The sequence below is a fragment of the Balaenoptera musculus genome, chromosome 7 (assembly GCF_009873245.2).
Source record: "Balaenoptera musculus isolate JJ_BM4_2016_0621 chromosome 7, mBalMus1.pri.v3, whole genome shotgun sequence".
NCBI lineage: Eukaryota > Metazoa > Chordata > Mammalia > Artiodactyla > Balaenopteridae > Balaenoptera > Balaenoptera musculus.
The window spans coordinates 86,272,515-86,295,510 of NC_045791.1; the positions used below are offsets into that span (position 1 = coordinate 86,272,515).

Here is a 22,996-nt window from a genome sequence, read left to right on the forward strand (position 1 = left end):
GACAGTCAGTCAATGAAACAATGGACTTGCCAAATTACCATTTAGCCTTTGTCTTCTTTAATTTCCATTCTCAAAACTGAGGTTTAGTTTTTCCTTTAAGGACGTCTTTAAGGACATAGTAAAAATCCAAACATAAGCTTTAAGGGAAAAAAAATTACTGTGAAAGGCAAAGGTCTGTCTGTAGCTGAATAACCAACCACAAGACTAGTTAAAAGTCCTTACATACAGAATCTGTCCAAAAAAGGAGAGGACTTTTTTCCCCAAAATAACACTTATAACTATTGAGCTAATCTGAATAATAAGAATGATTTAATAGGTAAACTAGATTTAAACATAAAACTGTCTACCTTGATAGGTGATTTAGTTTTCTAGATTGCAAAAGATTCTTTCTCTGCAGTGTTCTGTAAACACCACCTGATTTCTCAGCATTTAGCACATGTCTGTTCTTTCCCTTGAATGAAGATACATGTATTAATATGCCTCTACATAAAAATTTCCACTTGGAAGGATGTCATAGAATGTGAAACATGGGACTTTTCCCTGGTCCAAGTGGGCCCAGGAATGAGCACGCCACATGTCCTCTGTTTAGCACTGGAGAAAGGTGGGTGGGTGATCATGGCTCCTCCTCTACCAGAAGGCAGAGAACTTTCTCTTCCCCCTACCCCCCTCATGCCCTTTGCCTCTCCTTTTTCCCTTTTAAGTAAAAATCACATTAACTGAGTAATATTAAAAGCGGTTTTATATGCCCATTTCTCTGAAGCTCATGATTGATACACACCATTGGACAACACTGATGCGACATTTTATTGTAAAGCTGATCAATTATAGTCTCCCTGGATATTCCCACACTCAGGCCACTTAGTCATATACTCATCACTGTGTTGCACATTCCCCAAAGGTAAGAAATGCTTCAAACACTGTGATCATTTGATAAAAATAACAAGGAAGTCAAATTCTAAAACACTGATTTAAATTCACACCATATTTGATAAACAGAATGTCCTGAATTAAAATAATAATTAAAGGTATTTAGTACTCTAATGAGATTTTGAGAGAAAATATCTACATTCCCATGTAAATATCCCCAGAAAATAACTGCTTTACACAGTACTGTCAAATTTTAGGTAGATCCCAGATTTAACCCCAAAGCTTATAAACAGATCATTACCCAAACCCCCCCAAAAAATTTCATTACATGTTACTAGAGTATTCTCTATAGCCTTTTCTTTTCCAAATTACTAAAGTATACTAATATGTGTTCTTCAAGTTGCCAAATGTGGAAAACACAGAAAAGCATAGAGAAAAAATTTTTTAAATACCTTCAATTAGAGATAACCACAGTAAACTTTTGGTGTATTATGTTGGGTACATATTTGAGCATGTGTACACACAAACTTACACAAAGACACATACACGTGTACTTTTTTTATTAACCTGGTGATATCCTGCTTAATCCATTTTATCAGTGCCTTTTAACTTTGCAATATATCATCAACATACCCCATATCACTAGTCTTCTGAAAATAGGATTTTAATGACTACAGAGGATGCCATCATATGGAAGTTAGATTATTTCCAATTTTTTAACATTGACCCAAAAACCTCAGTGAGCATTTGACCTTCTTGTATCTACATCTTAGTATATTGTCCCATCATTTCCTTGGGGTAACTTCCTGGAAATTTAAGTTCTTTGTCATGGGTGTAGACATAGGCTTTGGATAACATCTTACAAAATTACCCTCTAGAAAAGTTGAATCATTCTCTCATCATGGCAGTATGATAGTATCATTGCTTTCTTCCCCTCCCAACCCACCCCACCTTAATCTTTGCCTATTTAATGAGTGAAAATAGGGATCTCATTTCAACTGGCCTTTTTTTTTTTTTTTTTTTAATTCCTAGTGAGATTAAACTCTGCATACCATTGGCCACTTGTCTTTTTCCTCTTGTGGAATGCCCTAGTCAAAAATCCCTTTGGAGATGTTCCCATTTGTCTTATTGAGTCAGGTTAATTTCTTTTTCTACTTTTAAACCTTAAGTTTCTTTGACTTAAGAAAGCTAAATAATCAGGCACTATGAAAATTCCTTAGTGAAAAATTGTGGGATGATGCATCCCCTGGGTGTGGTGATTGCATTTTATTTATTCATTCGTTCAAGTATTTTTGTGAGTTTATTTAGGGCCAAGAATTATACTGTCCTGGGGTGGGGGTGGGGAATAAGATATGGTACTGCACATCCCCCAGGGAACTTAAAAAGAAAAAGTTAAATATTTACTGACACTGTAAGTGCTTCAGCTTTTATGACTCACACTCGCAGATGATTACCTGCAATAATATTTAGTCTTATATTATGGCTGAAAAAAATGATTTCCTCAACTTGACAGCTGAGACATGGCTATTTTCAAGAAGAGCTCAGAGAGTCAAGCTTGATCTCCCTCCTTCCACTCCCACTCTGCCTCTTCCTAAATCCCAGCCCATCAAAGATCATCCTGCATGATTTGCCACAGTGTCATTGGCAGGAGGTTGAAAGAAATTTAAGAGAATTTCACATGTGTTCAGACGTTTAACCCTCTCCTCTGCTTGCTTTCAGTGATGAACAAATGCAAGGGGGCAACATGGGGAGGAAAGATTTCTGGCGCAAGATGTTCAAATCCCAGAGTGCGGCGAGTGACACCAGCAGCCAGTCTGAGCAGGACACTTCAGAATGCACCACTGCCCACTCAGGGACCACCTCTGACCGGCGCACCCGCTCACGGTCCCGTAGAATTTCCCTCCGAAAGAAGCTTAAACTCCCCATAGGTAAAAGTATGTCTGTATTTATTTTATGGATTCTCTTATTCCCTGCCATGTCCTCAAACCAACTCACAATCAAAACAGAGCAACTCATGGGAAGGTAGAGAAAGGGAGAGCTTTCAAGTCACAAAGCCTAGGCTGACTCCTTCATTTACTCATTCATTCATTCACTTTTTTCAGCAGATATTTCTCAAACCTTTCCTATGAGCTTCTATGGTGTGCAAACACTGTGCTAGGATTCAGGGATTAAATGGTGAGCAGAATTTCACAATGCCTGACTTTGCTGAATTTACAGTCTATTAGGGGTGACAATCACTAAAGTAGATAATCATACAACTAAGTAGAGTTGCAAGCTATGAATTTGTTTTTTTTTTTTTTTTGGTTGCATTGGGTCTTTGTTGCAGTGCTCAGGCTTCTCACTGCGGTGGCTTCTGTTGTAGAGCACAGGCTCTAGGCGTGTGGGCTTCAGTAGTTGCAGCATGCGGGCTCAGTAGTTGTGGCACCGGGCCCTAGAGCACAGGCTTAGTAGTTGCAGCGCATGGGCTTAGTTGCTCTGCAGCATGTGGGATCTTCCCAGATCAGGGATTGAACCTGTGTCCCCTGCATTGGCAGGCGATTCTTAACCACTGTGCCACCAGGGAAGTCCCCAAACTATCAATTTTATGAGGGCAGTATATGTAGTGCCCTAAAAGCATGCAAGGATGAAACCTAACCTAAATGAGGAGGAGGAGAGGCAGGAATCAGGGAAGGCTTCCTGAAGGAAGAGACATTAAGAGTCTGCAGGGTACTTGGGAGAAGGAGGAAGGAGAGCACTCCAGGTGGCAGCAGTACAGTGTGCAAAGGTATTAGGAGGGAGGGACATGGAAGAACTGAGACAAGAGTGGCTGCATGACTATGGTGAAGCCATAGGGACCAGAGCGTGTGGGCCTTGCAGGTCAGGTTGGCTCTTCATCCTACAGCCCTACAGAGCCGAGGTGGGATGTTGAACAGGGGGATAACATGAGCAGGTAAACTTTTTTTCTAAAAGATCACTGCATGGAAAACACATTGGAGGGAGCATGAGTGGATATGGGGGACCAGATAGAAAGCTGCCCTTGTGGTCCAGGTATAAGTAATGGTAGCTTAGACTGGGTGGTGACCGTGTAGATGGAGAGAAGTAGACATATTTGAAAGATACTTAGGAGGTAAAATCAACAGGACTTAACGGAAGATGTGAAAGTTGTCAAAGAGAACTGTATGGGTTACGGTTTTAATCACGCAAGAGGCCCGGGTTCTTTTTGTTCTGATTTAGTCATGTAATTTTATAGTCCAACACTGAATGTTTTTATTCAAAGCATGTACATTTCGAAAACAATTTGTTTTCACTTTTATTTACATCAAGTCATGTAACTTGCATTGCTTGTTGGGCACATGCCAACTTTTTTGTACAATCCATTTGGGAGAGAATGCTATAATGGTCTAATTTTTTAAAATTATTAACTAGGAAACTGGCTGAAACGATCCTCCCTCTCAGGCCTGGCAGATGGTGTGGAGGACCTCCTGGACATCAGCTCTGTGGACCGCCTCTCTTTCATCAGGCAAAGCTCCAAGGTAAACAGGACATTACTTACATAAGAGAATGTTGGAGTCGCTGATAGAAAAATGTCAGGGCTGAGAACTGCTAAACACCTGGAGGGGCCAAATAAGGAGGAGCTGAAGAAATTCTCTTCAAGGTAAGTAAGTTTTGGAACTTAAGTGAACTATGGAAACTAAGATGTCTTAGTATGAGGCAATCATAGAAAGGAAAAAAGTGACAAAAACTATAAATAAAATTGTAATGCAGATATAGAGAGGTATATAGGTATTAATTCCCAGCTACTTTTAATACATGTATGAAATCCTAACATCTCAAGCTCCTATCCAAGGACACATAATTGTACAGTGATTTATTTTACACACACACACACCCCATTTATTTTCCTTCCCTACTTTTCCTACCATCTGAACCTTTCTCCCCTTTGAAAAGGATAAAGAAGCTCAGGATGATTTTTCCCACTAAGTGCTTCTTCTGTTAAGCATTGTAGTAGCATGCAGTTTGGAAAAGGTCTTGATTCTTAGTGAAATCCATTTCTGATAAGAGTCTTCCCTGTGGCTGATTCGTGGCCTGGTCGCTGTAATTTTCAGCATGTGATAGGAGTTACATTTCTTTATATACAAATTATTTGCTTATACTCTTTCTTCTTTGAATCTCACTAAAACCAGTTTTCTTCTATCTCTTTTTAAAGTAATATTTTGGAATTATAAAAAGATTATAGCAACCTTATAAGACATTTAGAGATATATTTATAATTCCTCCTTCATATTCTTTTTACTAAAATTTGGCCAAGTATTTGAGAGTCTGTGAGGTCCATAGCCTCCTTGCTTTGCTGTAAACAAACACATTTTAAGTGTTAGAAAAAAACATGTTATTGCACTTTAGTTATAGTACACATTATAAATTCATTTATACTGGTTCTTTCGTAGAGATTTGAAATCTTCTATTTGGCTATCTCTTACTTTCATCTGATTCTCAGTTGTGGTGTTGTTTGTAAAGGATGAATATGACTTGTTCATAAATTTGAGTTTGGACTTTATCAGAATTAAACTCTAAGAATATCTCAGTTGTTCACTAAATTATTTTCATAGTGCCTGATTATTTTACTTTCAATCTGTGACCAGACTCTCCTTCAAATTATAGTTATAAGTGATGTCTTTATTGCCACATGGGAATAAACTATACAGACTAGCTAACCAGATGTGGAAGCCAAAAGAAATGAAGTGACCTTTATATTCTAAACAACTTATTTTTCAAGGTAAAGGTTAGTATAAACACAAAGAATTTCCTTTGAATTGAGTTATCTGACTACTGTCCTTTTTTTTCTCAGGTCAAATTCACCAGTGCTGTAAAGCTTTCTGAAGGTGGACCAGGGAGTGGAATGGAAAACGGGAGAGACGAAGAGGAGAATTTCTTCAAGCGTCTTGGTAAATGTCAGTTGGCCTAAGAATTACATGCAACTTTCATTACACAGAATAAACATTTGATTAGATAAAATGATCTACTTTCTATTGCCATTGATTTCTTATTCATTTCTTTCTCATATGTGTGTTGTTTGTACTACTATTTATAGCTACTCTATTTGTTATCAATTTGGTGTAACATTTATGGAAGTCCTACCATGTTCCTCATTCCCTAGTGGGCCCTGGGTGTGCAGAGAATAAGACACAGCCTTTTCTTCTGCTGTTCTGTCCTTTATTAAAATCTGAGAGTTCTAAAAAAAACTCCAGGTATCCTTTTATCCACCCACCTATCTACTTAGGAATTCTGCACATTATATCCCAGATGGGTGGCCAGCCATCCTCTGAGCACTTCCACCAAGGGGAAGTTTATTACTTTACAAAGCAACCTGTTCCAGAACTAGACAGCTTTCATTGTGAGAAAGTCTTTCCTTATGTGCTGAAAATATACTTATCCATAAATTTGACTCACTAGTCCTAGTTATGATATCTGTAGCCACACACACACGTACGCTCATACACACATAATGCCAGTTTCACCTATTATCTATTTCTTGTTCTCTCTTTTGATCTCACTTCTGCTCATTAAATATTGTTGATTCCTTTTGTTTTCCTTACATAGAAGAGTCTCTAGATCCATCACCAACCTGATTTCATTTTACTATGTATTCTAATTAGATGATGTGCTTTACAAAATGTGGTGCTTCAGATGGAATGCAATGCACTATATTTGACTTTAATCAGTGTAATAGATAGTGTAACTGTTAAGCTCCAGGGATACAGCCAGTGGATGAACACAATTTAAGACTGCATTATCTGTTTTCACATCACAGAGTTGGTTTGTATTGAATTTTGGATTAACTTCTGCCACCTGTCCTTCACATGAACAAATATCATGCATTACTTTGATGTAGCCCTTATTCATTCTTCAACTCAAAATAAATAAAATGTATTGTTTCATTAACTTGGGGGGTAGTTAATTCACTTGTCCAGGAATTCTGAATCTTTTCTTCTCTACAATTGTGCTATAAAAATCCATCATCAGAGACATACACATTTCCCTATTTTCATCCAAGGTGTGGATATTCTCACAAAGCAGGGTAAATACAAAGAAATAGCTCCTAGAGCACATGTAGTTGACTTTTATTGATTAACAATTTGTGGGTACAGTTTTTCAGCCAACCATACATTTAATTTACTAGTGATCAGCAAGCACTTTCCTACTTTATACAAAAAACATCATTAGACTTTACTAAAAAATTATCTCACTGATATCTTTATAACTCTGTCAAAAGGAGGAATGTAACAGTTCAACACGATGTCTTCTTCAGTAAACTACAGTGGTGTCTATGATTACTTCTGTGTTTTTTGTTTTTTTTTTTTTAATGTTCCTCCCTATCCAATTCTCTCTTACAGAATTTGGCTAGGACACACATCAGCTTATTAGTCTATGATTTCAAGAATCTTCCTAATAATTGGGATCTTTGTCATTTTCAGTCCTCTTGCACTCTTTCCGCTCATGATATTTTGGAGAAGATATGTCTAGTGTTCAAAACTGTCGGTATTATAAAGACATTTTTGTGGTGGTTCTTTGAGAATGAAGTGTGGAACTAAAGTATGTTCTCTAGGTATGGGCTGTGTTAGCTGGATGTCATTTGACTAGTACTGTGATCGCATCTCCAGGTCATTTCTGTGCACTGACTAGAGTGTAATTTGATGGATCTGAGGCCTAAACTCAAAAATTAGGGTCTTTCACATTTGGTGCCTTTTTAATGAAGCTTTTCTGTACTTTCCCATCTGTGAATTTTTCTCCTTAGTAGAAAGGATGAAAGCATAATTGAGTTGTTTACCTTCCTTTGATTTCCTTATACTCCCTTCTTCAAGTAATAGGTCAATATTTTCACTCTTACTCTTGTTCCAAATACATTATCATTATTGTTTCATAACACTTAGTTCTTTCTGGATTTTGAGTTTTCCTCATCCACTATTCTTAACAGATTTCAACCATTGTTTCATATAGTTTTTATATTCCATTCACAAATAGAAAAGACCTGATGCAGATTATTCATACAGCCTGAGTCTAGGATGAGTTTGTGTCAACAATACCTGTAATACAGTCTCTTCCTGTGTGTCTAGAAGACAAAACAATAAAATCTGGGACTGATTTTGGAATATTTTATGTGCTTTGGACTGGCAAAAGAACATGGCTTGTACATCATCATTCTCTGTCCACGATCTCTGGCTTGTTAAAAATTATAAAAGGTATTCTGTGAGTTAACTCTTTCAGAATCTCTCGCAAAAGACAGGTATCCCCAGCTATTCTGAAAAACCAAAAGAACATTATCTGCTAATCTAAGAACATTGTATTTTGCAACAACTACCATCCTTGACCTTGTGAACATCCTTCTAACTTTGAGCCTGCTTTTGCTTATTTCTTTCTTTCTTTTTTGCTTTGCAATCTGTGGATAAATGATCCCCATGCATCCATTATAGATGCATTGTCTTTTTTCATTCTCATTTAAATTATTTTCATTTAATTGCATATTTTCTGTTTCTAACTTTAAAGTTGTTAAAGAAAGCAAATATGAAACATTCTTACCCTCAGTTTCAGTGTGGTATCTGAACTTCACTGAGTTAAGATAAAATGCAATAGGTGATAGAATTTTTTCAATCTAAAAAAATATTCAACAAATGAAAAATACATTTAACAGAACTGAAATTACATTCACAGACCAGCTATCTTTTTCTTCTATATTTTTCTATTCACTAAGAATATTTTATTTTAGAAATCATGTTGTCTCTATCTGAGGGAAGATATTTCATTAACTAAAGCAATGTTTTTTTTTTTCAGCTGATCAGCAAAATTTACTGAATATCTTCTTTGTGCTCAGCTCTGCCATAAACTGTATGGAAAATGCTGCTTAAAGAAATACTAGATTTTGAAATGCCCCTTTGGGATTTAACAGCTTTTCAAAAATGCATTCTGTGTAAATCATACCTCAGTAAATTTAATGTTAAAAAATAGTAAATAAATGCAAGTAAAACGTACTGAGACTAAAAGATCAATCATGGCCAAGGAAGCCAAGAGGCATCCTTACATTCTAGTAAGTTTATATGAAAGATTGATATAGAAGAGATACCTTTTATAGGCAAATTACTTTTCAACATTTCTTTCAGTATTACAATATGAAATGTCAGCAGGGTACAACTTGACAATCAGTTTGTAACATGTACAGTGTTGATTTATTTATTACAGTAAGTTTTCCTGACATAATCACTACCTTCTGCAGTATGTAAAGGTCTGAACTCTTTCAACACAAACATTCAGGTATTCTAGAGACAGTGTGGCAGAGTGGTAAGAGTACAGGCTGGTTGTCACTAGGTTTGGATTTGAATTCTGACTTTGTCACTTTCTGTTGCATGAACTTAGACTAGGCTACTTAACCTGTCCCTTTTCTCTTTATCTTGCTGTCTTTATTCTCTCTCATTCTCTCTCTCTCTCTTTTTAATTATCTTTAAAGATCTATCTTACATGACTGATACAAAAAAATTTTTTTAAATAAATTAGAAAATATTTCATATAGTACTTGACACATACTAAGTGCTCAAAAAGTTAGTAAATATATTGTTATCTATTAATGCTATATAGATACAATGGAAATTTTCCATTGTAAATAGCTTTTACTTACAGCGTGATCCTTATGTCCTGGGCTTGTAGGATTCTGCTGATCTTCTTACCTGTAATAAGTGTACATCATTCTGTGAATGATTCTTCACAGAATAGGTTCTTGCTGACAAAGATTGTTTTGATCACTTTTCTCTTAATTATTTTATTTATACTCTTTAACTGCATTGTTTCTGAAGTTCTTTCAATCAAAATGACACTTTCTTTAGTAATAGTGAATACATTTCTTTTAGAATTAATTAGCTTGTCAAAAATATTGGAAAAAATGGTGGGATACTTATTCTTAATGCTTCCTTTAATAAAATGATGACAACTGTTTTTAATAAATTGGTTAAATAAGAATAAATTTTTTTACCATCCATCCTGTCTTATATATTAGTTCTATTACAAATTTTAGAGTTATCACTTAATGTATCTTAAATCTTAATTATAGTATGAAATAATGAAACAACTGGATTCACTAAAAAGAAAAATATTATTTGGGATCTATCTTAAATTCAAGGTTTAAGTTTAGGTACTGTTAAGGTTATAATTTTTTTTAATGGATGAGATTTCCTGTGATATGTGTATCTATCAAAGGGCTGTATATAAATGATTAATAAAGTGATATATAGATAGGAAAAATAACAGGAGTTACCTGTTCTGATAGCTTTGGTAATGTCCAGTGAGTAAATAGAGTAGTATTTTGAAAGGCAGCTGTCTGGAAACAGCATTGTCCAAGAAACGTTTGTTCTGTATTTGTAGTTTCTAGCTTTACCCTCTGTATACCATTTGAAATTCTGTCTTCTGAATTTTTTCCACCTTTAGATTCTTCTTGTGCTACTTCCTTTTGCATTTAATACAAAATATGCTATACTAAATGGAAAAAAAATACTGAAGTTGTTGAATATAGAATTTTCAATATGGAATATTTGTACCTGAAAAGGAAATGTACCCATAAGGAATGAAATATAGTGATTCAGTTATACATATATATACATTCTTTTTCATATTCTTTTCCATTATGGGTTTATCACAGGATATTGAATATAGTTCCCTGTGCTATACAGTAGGACCTTTTTTTTTTTTAATTAGTTTACTTCATTTTTGGCTGCGTTGTTGCTGCACATGGGCTTTCTCTAGTTGTGGCGAGCGGGGGCTACTCTTCATTGCGGTGCATGGGCTTCTCATTGCAGTGGCTTCTCTTGTTGCAGAGCACAGGCTCTAGGCGCGCGGCCTTCAGTAGCTGTGGCTTATGGGCTCTAGAGCACAGGCTCTAGGCGCGCGGCCTTCAGTAGCTGTGGCTTATGGGCTCTAGAGCGCAGGCTCAGTAGTTGTGGCACAGGGGATTAGTTGCTCCGTGGCATGAGGGCTCTTCCTGGACCAGGGCTCGAACCCATGTCCCCTGCAGTGGCAGGCAGATTCTTAACCACTGCGCCACCAGGGAAACCCCTGAGCCATTTTTGTGCTTAGGAAAATTTTCAAACATAGACAAAGAGTAAAAACGACCCAAGGGATCCCAAATATCCATCGCCCACTTGCAATAATGATAAAAAATTTTCCAATTTGCTTCATCTTATTTTTTTTTAATGTGTTATGGAACAAATTCCAGACACCATACCATTTCACACCTACATATTTCAGTATGATGCTGAGACATTTTAAAAGTTGTTGACCAGGAATTGGTAATTATTTTCATGCCATGCCATAATTTTTTTTTTTCAATTTACCAGGAAGTTTTAAATTTGTATGCACTTAACTTCAAATTATATAGAGCAACAGAGCTACAAGGAAAATATAGACAAATTCACTACCATAATAGGAGATTTAACATATTGCTGTCATTCACTGATAGAGGATACCTCTTTCAGAACCAGTAGACCGCCCCCCCCAAAAAATTAGTAAGGATATAAAAAACTTAAATAACGTGAGCAGCAAATTTGATTCAACAAGCAGATATATAGTCACTATACTCCAAAACTTTAAATTACAAATTATTTTCAAGCACACTTGGAACATTTTTAAAACTGACCATATTGTGCTAAAAGGCAAATTTTAACAAATATAAAAGTATTAAAATTATACAAAGTGTGTTTCTTGACTTGTAGTTAAGCTACAAATCAGTAACAAAAGAGTAACTAGAAGTTATGAAATACACTACTTTTAAGTAACCCCCCCAAAAACAAATGAAAATGGAGTAAGAAAATAATTTGAACTGAATGTTAATAAAAATATTTCATACCAAAACTTGAATGTGACTAAAGCTGTGCTTACAGGAAAATGTATAGTCTTTTTTTTTTTTCAAGGTAACAGTAGTGTTGTTTTTTTTTAATTGCACACGTCTATAAACCTAATAAATAGGTTTTCTCTTTTTTTTTATACAGCAAGTTCTTATTAGTCATCAATTTTATACATATCAGTGTATACACGTCAATCCCAATCACCCAATTCATCACACCACCACACCCACCCCCCCGCGACTTTCCGCCCTTGGTGTCCATACTTTTGTTCTCTACATCTGTGTCTCAATTTCTGCCCTGCAAACCAGTTCATCTGTACAATTTTTCTAGGTTCCACATATATGCATTAATATACGATATTTGTTTTTCTCTTTCTGACTTACTTCACTCTGTATGACAGTCTCTAGATCCATCCATGTCTCAACAAATGACTCAATTTCGTTCCTTTTTATGGCTGAGTAATATTCCATTGTATATATGTACCACATCTTCTTTATCCATTCATTTGTCGATGGGTATTTAGGTTGCTTCCATGACCTGGCTATTGTAAATAGTGCTGCAATGAACATTGGGGTGCATGTGTCTTTTTGAATTGTGGTTTTCTCTGGGTATATGCCCAGTAGTGGGATTGCTGGATCATATGGTAATTCTAGTTTTAGTTTTTTAAGGAACCTCCATACTATTCTCCATAGTGGCTGTATCAGTTTACATTCCCACCAACAGTGCAAGAGGGTTCCCTTTTCTCCACACCTTCTCCAGCATTTGTTGTTTGTAGATTTTCTGATGAAGCCCATTCTAACTGGTGTGAGGTGATACCTCACTGTAGTTTTCATTTGCATTTCTCTAATAATTAGTGATGTTGAGCAGCTTTTCATGTGCTTCTTGGCCATCTGTATATCTTCTTTGGAGAAATGTCTATTTAAGTCTTCTGCCCACTTTTGGATTGGGTTGTTTGTTTTTTTAATATTGAGCTGCATGAGCTGTTTATATATTTTGGAGATTAATCCTTTGTCTGTTGATTCGTTTGCAAATATTTTCTCCCATTCTGAGGGTTGTCTTTTCGTCTTGTTCATGGTTTCCTTTGCTGTGCAAAAGCTTTGAAGTTTCATTAGGTCCCATTTGTTTATTTTTGTTTTTATTTCCATTACTCTAGGAGGTGGATCAAAAAAGATCTTACTGTGATTTATGTCAAAGTGTGTTCTTCCTATGTTTTCCTCTAAGAGTTTTAGAGTGTCTGGTCTTATATTTAGGTCTCTAATCCATTTTGAGTTTATTTTTGAGTATGGTGTTAGGGAGTGTTCTAATTTCATTCTTTTACATGTAGCTGTCCAGTTTTCCCAGCACCACTTATTGAAGAGACTGTCTTTTCTCCATTGTATATCCTTGCCTCCTTTGTCATAGATTAGTTGACCATAGGTGCCGGGGTTTACTTCTGGGCTTTCTGTCTTTTCCATTCATCTATGTTTCTGTTCTTGTGCCAGTACCATATTGTCTTGATTACTGTAGCTTTGTAGTATAGTCTGAAGTCAGGGAGTCTGATTCCTCCAGCTCCGTTTTTTTCCCTCAAGACTGCTTTGGCTAATATTTTAAGATTTTTTGTTCTAGTTCTGTAAAAAATGCCATTGGTAATTTGATAGGGATTGCCTTGAATCTGTAGATTGCTTTGGGTAGTAGAGTCATTTTCACAATATTGATTCTTCCAATCCAAGAACATGGTATATCTCTCCATCTGTTGCTATCATCTTTAATTTCTTTCATCAGTGTCTTATAGTTTTCTGCATACAGGTCTTTTGTCTCCCTAGGTAGGTTTATTCCTAGGTATTTTATTCTTTTTGTTGCAATGGTAAATGGGAGTGTTTCCATAATTTCTCTTTCAGATTTTTCATCATTAGTGTATAGGAATGCAAGAGATTTCTGTGCATTAATTTTGTATCCTGCAACTTTACCAAATTCATTGATTAGCTCTAGTAGTTTTCTGGTGGCATTTTTAGGATTTTCTCTGTATAGTATCATGTCGTCTGCAAACAGTGACAGTTTTACTTCTTCTTTTCCAATTTGTATTCCTTTTATTTCTTTTTCTTCTCTGATTGCTGTGGCTAGGACTTCCAAAACTGTGTTGAATAATAGCGGTGAGAGTGGACATCCTTGTCTTATACCTGATTTTAGAGGAAATGCTTTCAGTTTTTCACCATTGAGTGATGTTTGCTGTGGGTTTGTCGTATATGGCCTTTATTATGTTGAGGTAGGTTCCCTCTATGCCCACTTTCTGGAGAGTTTTTATCATAAATGGGTGTTGAATTTTGTCAGAAGGTTTTTCTGCAGCTATTGAGATGATTATATGGTTTTTATTCTTCAATTTGTTAATATGGTGTATCACATTGATTGATTTGCATATATTGAAGAATCCTTGCATCCCTGGGATAAACCCCACTTGATCATGGTGTATGATCCTGTTAATGTGCTGTTGGATTCTGTTTGCTAGTATTTTGTTGATGATTTTTGCATGTATATTCATCAGTGATATTGGTCTGTAATATTTCTTTTTTTGTAGTATCTTTGTCTGGTTTTGGTATCAGGGTGATGGTAGCATCATAGAATGAGTTTGGAAGTGTTCCTTCCTCTGCAATATTTTGGAAGAGTTTGAGAAGGACGGGTGTTAGCTCTTCTCTAAATGTTTGATAGAATTCACCTGTGAAGCCATCTGGTCCTGGGCTTTTGTTTCTTGGAAGATTTTTAATCACAGTTTCAATTTCATTACTTGTGATTGGTCTGTTCATATTTTCTATTTCTGGTTCAATCTTGGAAGGTTATACCTTTCTAAGAATTTGTCCACCTTCCAGGTTGTCCATTTTATTGGCATAGAGTTGCTTGTAGTAGTCTCTTAGGATGCTTTGTATTTCTGCGGTGTCTGTTGTAACTTCTTCTTTTTCATTTCTGATTTTATTGATTTGAGTCCTCTCCCTCTTTTTCTTGATGAGTCTGGCTAATGGTTTATCAATTTTGTTTATCTTCTCAAAGAACCAACTTTTAGTTTTATTGATCTTTGCTATTGTTTTCTTTGTTTGTATTTCATTTATTTCTGCTCTGATCTTTATGATTTCTTTCCTTCTGCTAACTTTGGGTTTTGTTTGTTCTTCTTTCTCTAGTTCCTTTAGGTGTAAGGTTAGATTATTTATTTGAGATTTTTCTTGTTTCTTGAGGTAGGCTTGTATTGCTGTAAACTTCCCTCTTAGAACTGCTTTTGCTGCATCCCATAGGTTTTGGATCGTCGTGTTTTCATTGTCATTTGTCTCTAGGTATTTTTTGATGTCCTCTTTGATTTCTTCAGTGATCTCTTGGTTATTTAGTAAAGTATTGTTTAGCCTCCATGTGTTTGTGTTTTTTACGTTTTTTCCCCTGTAATTCATTTCTAATCTCGTAGCGTTGTGGTCAGAAAAGATGCTTGATATGATTTCAATTTTCTTAAATTTACTGAGGCTTGATTTGTGACCCAAGATGTGATCTATCCTGGAGAATGTTCCATGCACACTTGAGAAGAAAGTGTAATCTGCTGTTTTTGGATGGAATGTCCTATAAATATCAGTTAAATCTATCTGGTCTATTCTGTCATTTAAAGCTTCTGTTTCCTTATTTATTTTCATTTTAGATGATCTGTCCATTGGTGTAAGTGAGGTGTTAAAGTCCCCTACTATTATTGTGTTACTGTCGATTTCCTCTTTTACAGCTCTTAGCAGTTGCCTTATGTATTGAGGTGCTCCTGTGTTGGGTGCATATATATTTATAATTGTTATATCTTCTTCTTGGAGTGATCCCTTGATCATTATGTAGTGTCCTTCCTTGTCTCTTGTAACATTCTTTATTTTAAAGTCTATTTTTATCTGATATGAGTATTGGTACTCCAGCTGTCTTTTGATTTCCATTTGCATGGAATATCTTTTTCCATCCTCTCACTTTCAGTCTGTATATGTCCCTAGGTCTGAAGTGAGTTTCTTGTAGACAGCATATATATGGGTCTTGTTTTTGTATCCTTTCAGCAAGCCTGTGTCTTTTGGTTGGAGCATTTAATCTATTCACGTTTAAGGTAATTATTGATATGTATGTTCGTATGACTATTTTCTTAATTGTTTTGGGTTTTTTTTCTAGGTCCTTTTCTTCTCTTGTGTTTCCCACTTAGAAAAGTTCCTTTAGCGTTTGTTGTACAACTGGTTTGGTGGTGCTGAATTCTCTTAGCTTTTGCTTGTCTGTAAAGCTTTTGATTTCTCCATCGAATCTGAATGAGATCCTTGCCCGGTAGAGTAATCTGGGTTGTAGTTTCTTCCCTTTCATCACTTTAAGTATATCATGCCACTCCCTTCTGGCTTGTAGAGTTTCTGCTGAGAAATCAGCTGTTAACCTTATGGTAGTTCCCTTGTATGCTATTTGTCGTTTTTCCCTTGCTCCTTTCAGTAATTTTTCTTTGTCTCTAATTTTTGCCCATTTGATTAGTATGTGTCTTGGAGTGTTTCTTCTTGGGTTTATCCTATATGGGACTTTCTGCACTTCCTGGAATTGGGTGGCTATTTCATTTCCCATGTTAGGGAAGTTTTCAACTATAATCTCTTCAAATATTTTCTCGGGTCATTTCTCTCTCTCTTCTCCTTCTGGGACCCCTATAATGCGAATGTTGTTGCATTTAATGTTGTCCCAGGGGTCTCTTAGGCTGTCTTCATTTCTTTTCATTCTTTTTTCTTTATTCTGTTCCGCAGCAGTGAATTCTGCCATTCTGTGTTCCAGGTCACTTATCTGTTCTTCTGCCTCAGTTATTCTGGTATTGATTCCTTCTAGTGTAGTTTTCATTTCAGTTATTGTATTGTTCATCTCTGTTTGTTTGTTCTTTAATTCTTCTAGGTCTTTGTTAAACATTTCTTGCATCTTCTCGATCTTTGCCTCCATTGTTTTTCCGAGGTCCTGGATCATCTTCACTATCATTATTCTGAATTCTTTTTCTGAAAGGTTGCCTATCTCCACTTCACTTAGTTGTTTTTTCTGGGGTTTCATCTTGTTCCTTCATCTCGTACATAGCCCTCTGCCTTTTCATCTTGTCTATCTTTCTGTGAATGTGGTTTTTGTTCCACAGGCTGCAGGATTGTAGTTCTTCTTGCTTCTGCTGTCTGCCCTCTGGTGGATGAGGCTATCTAAGAGGTTTGATGGGAGGGACTGGTGGTGTGTAGAGCTGGGTGTTGCTCTGGTAGGCAGAGCTCAGTAAAACTTTAATCTGCTTGACTGCTGATGGGTGGGGCTGGGTTCCCTCCCTGTCGGTTGTTTGGCCTGAGGCAACCCAACATTGGAGCCTACCTGGGCTCTTTGATGGGGCTAATGGCAGCCTCTGGGAGGGCTCACACCAAGGGGTACTTCCCAGAACTTCTGCCAGTGTTCTTGTCCCCACGGTGAGCCACAGCCACCCCTGCCTCTGCAGGAGACCCTCCAACACTAGCAGGTAGGTCTGGTTCAGTCTCCCCTGGGGTCAGTGCTCCTTCCCCTGGGTCCCAGTGTGCACACTACTTTGTGTGTGCCCTCCAAGAATGGAGTCTCTGTTTCCCCCAGTCCTGTCGAATTTCTGCAATCAAATCCCATTAGCCTTCAAAGTCTGATTCTCTAGGAATTCCTCCTCCTGTTGCCGGACCTCCAGGTTGGGAGGCCTGATGTGGGGCTCAGAACCTTCACTCCAGTGAGCGGACTTCTGTGGTATAAGTTCTCCAGTCTGTCAGTCACCCACCCAGCCATTCTGGGATTTGACTTTACTGTGATTGCACCCCTCCTACCGTCTCATTGTGGCTTCTCCTTTGTCTTTGGATGTGGGGTATCTTTTTTGGTGAGTTCCAGTGTCTTCCTGTCGATGATTGTCCAGCAGCTAGTTGTGATTCTGGTGTTCTCGCAAGAGGGAGTGAGAGCACGTCCTTCTACTCCGCCATCTTGGTTCAGTCCCCATGCCATAATTTTTTATCTTGTGGTAATAAAGTCCAAAGGAATCTTTTTCCCAAGCTTGAACTGCTTCCAAAGGATGTGTTTTCTAAAAGAACAGGTGCTCACCTTTTTCCACTAGTACACATTCTCATGGTAAACCAAGCTCATAATTGTAAATATCGCCCTTTTATTTACAAAGAATGCAAGTTATTAAAGGGGTACATCCAACTCTGGATCTGATTTTTAAATGCAAATTTGTGAACATTAGTGTATATTAATAGGAACAAATCATTCACCATACATCTGCAACCACCAATCATGACCTGCTTACGTATAGGGCACCTTAGTTGAGAGCAAAGGCTACGAGGGCCACTTTTTTTGTGTTGAGGCAGCAAGTGGGAAAGTGGGGCAGTGGGTGGGAGGTATCAAGGTATTTTTGAGAGAATAGGTGAGAAAGCCGTTTCCTGTAATGGTATCTGTAACTTAGCGAGGACCTGGAGTTTGCAACATCGCAAATGAATGGTGTCAGCACACATTAAGCCAAGCACTAAATCAGGGGGTATATTCTTAGGTGCTGAAAGTACATTTCAGAATCATGGGAAGTAATTTGGGCTTGGTGTTTAAAACTATATTCAATATTATAGCATTATATAAGAGAAACTAAATATTATATATATATGTGTGTATATATATATACTAGAGGCTATAGGAAAGCTATGAGATACTTAGGTTTTTTTTTTTTTTTTTTTTTAATTGGTCCAAATACACACTAGTGGCTTGCTTTTTTTTTTTATTGATTGATTGATTGATTGATTTTTGGCTGTGTTGGGTCTTCGCTTCTGTGCGAGGGCTTTCTCCTGTTGTGGCAGGTGGGGGCCACTCTTCATCGCGGTGCACGGGCCTCTCACTATCGCGGCCTCTCTTGTTGCGGAGCACAGGCTCCAGACGCGCAGGCTCAGTAGCTGTGGCTCACGGGCCCAGTTGCTCCGTGGCATGTGGGATCTTCCCAGACCAGGGCTCGAACCCGTGTCCCCTGCATCGGCAGGCGGACTCCCAACCACTGCGCCACCAGGGAAGCCCCAATACTTAGGTTTTTAAAAACGTACCTGGGGTTAAAAAAAAATGAAGAACAATGCTTTGTATTATTCTTCCTTAATGTGTGATCCTTAGACTTTCTGTATTAAAATCATGTGGCATGTTTGTTTAAAATATACATAGCCTGCAGACCTATGGAATCCAAATCTCTAGCGATGAGATCTGATAGTCTGCATTTTAAGAAGCTCTAGACTGATTCTCATTCGTATGCAGTTTAACTATGGAAAAATAAGTGAGGATGAATCAGTGGTTCCTAAACCTCTGACCACCGTGTGGGGTCAGGCTGGCTGCATCCTTATCATCTGTGAGGCTTTACAAAGCACACATTCTTACACTCCTCTTTCAGAGACTCTGGTTCTGAACTTCTGAATAAGATTCAAAAACTGCCCAGATAATTCTGATGCACAGGCAGGTTTGGAAATCCTGGCATTAAATGACCAACCTCTCAATTCCTTTACAACTCTAATAATCAAGGATTCTTTGCATTGTAACTAAGATATCAAGATACGGTCTTTGATATCAGTTTTTTTGTAACAGATCTGAAATTGCACAGTGATTTTGCATCTTCCATAAAAACAGAAGTAGAATCATCTTAAATAATCCTCTTAGCAGTATTAGAGAAGAGACCTGAAAGCAAAACGATCAAACCCTATATTTATCTATTTTTTTAATTTTTAATTTTTTAAATTTATTTTATTGATGCATAGTTGATTTACAATGTTGTGTTAATTTCTGCTATACAGCAAAGTGATTCCGTTATACACACACACATATATATATATATACATTCTTTTTCACATTCTTTTCTGTTATGGTTTATCACAGGATATTGAATATAGTTCCCTGTGCTATACAGTAGGACCTTGTTGTTTATCCATTCTATATATAATAGTTTGCATCTGCTAATCCCTAACTCCCAATCCATCCCTCCCTCACCCACCCCTCCCCCTTGGCAACCACAAGTCTGTTCTCTATGGATCAGACCCTATATTAAAATAGTTATATAAGACCCCTTATTTACATATGCTATGTGTCATCAGATTCCTAAAAGTCAAGGTGTCCAAATCAAGCATTAGATAGAGAGGAGGGAAGTGTAGTTCAGGAAAAAGTTCTTAGGCCAACACTACAGAAAATGCATTGTTGAAACTTCAAAGCTCTTTTTTAATCTACAACCATTACACTCTCTCTCCTTCATTCCTCCAACATGGGAAAACCCCTACAGGTTGCCACAGTTTTGATGACCATCTGTCTTCCAACCAAGATGGTGGAAAAAGCAAAAACGTGGTGAATCTTGGAGCAATCCGACAAGGCATGAAGCGCTTTCAATTTCTGTTAAACTGCTGTGAGCCAGGGACAATTCCTGATGCGTCGATCTTGGCAGCCGCCTTGGATCTTGTAAGTTGTTGGAAGAATTTTCTCACCCTGTACCCCATTCCAGTTAATTCTGCTAATGGAGGAAAGCATGAATCCCTACTCTAAAGCCTAACTATGAGGTTACGTTTTTGGTCTTTTTTTTTTTTTCCTCAGCATTAGTGGCAAGAGGAGGGAAAAAGGTAGTAAGGTGAAAGAAGAAAAGAAAGGGGAAAAAATCTTAGTAAATATATTCTGTACAGCATCATGATTAAAAGTATATGAGGGTTCTGGAATAAGATTGCCTGGGTTAAAATCACTCTGACATCTATTAGCTAAACCCTGTAAAATGAGATTAAGTGTAATAATTATGCCTACCTCCTAGGGTTAGTGTGAGGATTAAATGAGATATTAAATGTAAAATCCTCATCATAATGCCTGAAATATAGCAATTGCTCAATAAAGTAGGTCATTATTATTATTACATTAGTCATGTCTGTCATGTATTAGTCCTTTAAACTCTGTCTTGGTTTAACTGCATATTAATTGAGGGAAAATATGAAGCAAGGATCAATTGAAATTAATTGCGCAGAAGCACCTTGAACATTGTGTAGCCTTATACACATGTAAGAGATTCAAGAGTATAATGTGGATCTTGTTTAGAAAGTATTTTTGTCAAATAAATGAGACCCAGATATGAGTTTTGAGCACAATCTCTCAATTTCCTTTATTTATCTTCTGGTTTAATAAATTCTTCATATGCTATATAAATACTGGGTACAAAATTCCAAGTAAATATCAAGAAATAAAAGTCTTCTGTATTCACGTTTTAAAAAGAAAAACTAAAATAGACCTTTTTACAACAAAACCCCTTTAGCCTGCCTACAAATGATCCCTTTTTATAACACATGAATATGTAACCACTGGCCACTCATATTTTACCTTGGAAAATAGTCCAAACCTTTTAATATAATTCATGACATTTTTCTGTGACATTAATAGCTTTTGCTCTCATGATATTTAGTGACCAACAAGGTATGTAGCTTCACTTAAGCCGAAAATGCAAATATCACTGTAATCACCCAGAATGATGACCTGTGGTTATTTAAGATTTTTCAGTCAGTTCCCGATTCCTGGACATTGGTCTTTGAAAGTATTTTTTTTTTAATTCCAAAGTGTTTAATGTGTGCTGATATATGCTATGATGACTGTAAAATGTAGAAAGTCACAGGTCTCCAGGAGAGCTGAGGCAGGTGGCAATCAAACAATCAAAGAACAATGAGATGCCTGTCTAAAGCAAGAGAGCTGACAAGGCAAAGAGCCAATTTCTTGTTTTCTAAGTGGGAGAGAGGAAACCAGCCTGTCACTCTTTTGAGTCATGCATGGTTCTTCTTAATCACCAACTGGCCAGGGTTCAAAGCCAGCAAAGGATAGAGCCAGATTAGAACAGACCTTATATTTGGTACAATACCATGTTGACTCTCTCATTAAAAAATTAGAGTGAGATCACTCTAGGAACTTTAAAATGTGAAAAATAAGAAATTCTGTATTTTAAACCTGATAGTTTAAATGTGATTAAGAAAGTGAAGATGACACAAATTAGTTGAACAATGGTTAAATACACAATAACAATGATGCATTAGAACTTTATGGGTAGTTTATGCTATAGTGTTCCAGATGTACTATTTTTTTTTTTTAAACATCTTTATTGAAGTATAATTGCCTTACAATGGTGTGTTAGCTTCTGCTTTATAACAAAGTGAATCAGTTATACATATACAATATGTTCCCATTTCTCTTCCCTCTTGCATCTCCCTCCCTCCCACCCTCCCCATCCCCCCCCTCTAGGTGGTCACAAAGCACCGAGCTGATCTTCCTGTGCTATGCGGCTGCTTCCCACTAGCTATCTATTTTAAATTTGGTAGTGTATATATGTCCATGACACTCTCTTACCCTGTCACATCTCACCCCACCCCCTCCCCATATCCTCAAGTCCATTCTCTAGTAGGTCTGTGTCTTTATTCCCATCTTGCCACTAGGTTCTTCATGGCCTTTTTTTTTTTTTTTCCTTAGATTCCGTATATATGTGTTAGCATACTGTATTTGTTTTTCTCTTTCTGACTTACTTCACAGATGTACTATTATGTCCATCTTTGTCTCAATCCTAAAGTCACAGATACTTTGGAAAATTTTTAGACAAGTGAGGCATCAAATTTCTCCAGCAACTGCCTGAGTTTAAGGAAAATGATAATAATGAATCATGTTACTTCAACTTACTGTTGAAAGAGAAAGATAGAGGCACAGCTGGCCCTACAAATTGGACAATGATAGGATAATAGCATTTGGATAACAGTCAGTAAAATAAGCACCTGATGACAGAGAGAATGGATTGACCTTCCCTCTCTGGAAAGCCTCAGCCCCACACCAGAGATCCTGAGTGAAGTCTCCACATGAATGCATATCATGTACTGGACTCCAAGCCACTCTTTTCATTCACGCATTTTCCACATGAGAGAACAAAAGCCCCAAGAGCTAAGGTGACTTTGCTCAAGGTCATATAAGCCTGTCGAAGTGAAAACTGGGCTCAGAGCAGAACTTTCTGATTCTATTCAGGACTCTTTTAGCAATACCGTATACTTTCTCTGTAAAAAAAAAAAAAAAAAAAAAAGTTATTTAGGTAAATCAGAAAGAGTGTCTCTTGATACACTGAAAATGTACTTAAATGTATATGATCTCCATAATAAAGAAGATGGCAAATGATTTCTAATGGTCCAAAAACAATTGAATCTTTTTTAAAAAAAAGATCATGTGAATACATGATGAATTTATAATAGGAACATATAGGAGATTTTCAACTTTAAAGATTCACACTACATAGGGGC

At 36.9% G+C, this 22,996-nt stretch overlaps 1 protein-coding gene across 6 annotated transcripts in view; it reads left to right on the forward strand.

Annotated features, from left to right (window-relative positions):
- Positions 1 to 22,996, forward strand: part of UNC80 (unc-80 homolog, NALCN channel complex subunit) — a 239,477-nt gene that overhangs the window by 61,025 nt on the left and 155,456 nt on the right. For 4 of the 6 annotated variants that reach the window (XM_036858466.1, XM_036858469.1, XM_036858467.1 and 1 more), the window contains exons 19-22: positions 2,587 to 2,795; positions 4,273 to 4,379; positions 5,693 to 5,789; positions 19,987 to 20,159. In XM_036858466.1, the coding sequence (XP_036714361.1) occupies positions 2,587 to 2,795; positions 4,273 to 4,379; positions 5,693 to 5,789; positions 19,987 to 20,159 (586 nt within the window). Of the gene's footprint in view, positions 1 to 2,586; positions 2,802 to 4,272; positions 4,380 to 5,692; positions 5,790 to 19,986; positions 20,160 to 22,996 lie in introns of all 6 variants that reach the window. The other 2 variants (XM_036858465.1, XM_036858468.1) reach the window with 1 other exon arrangement.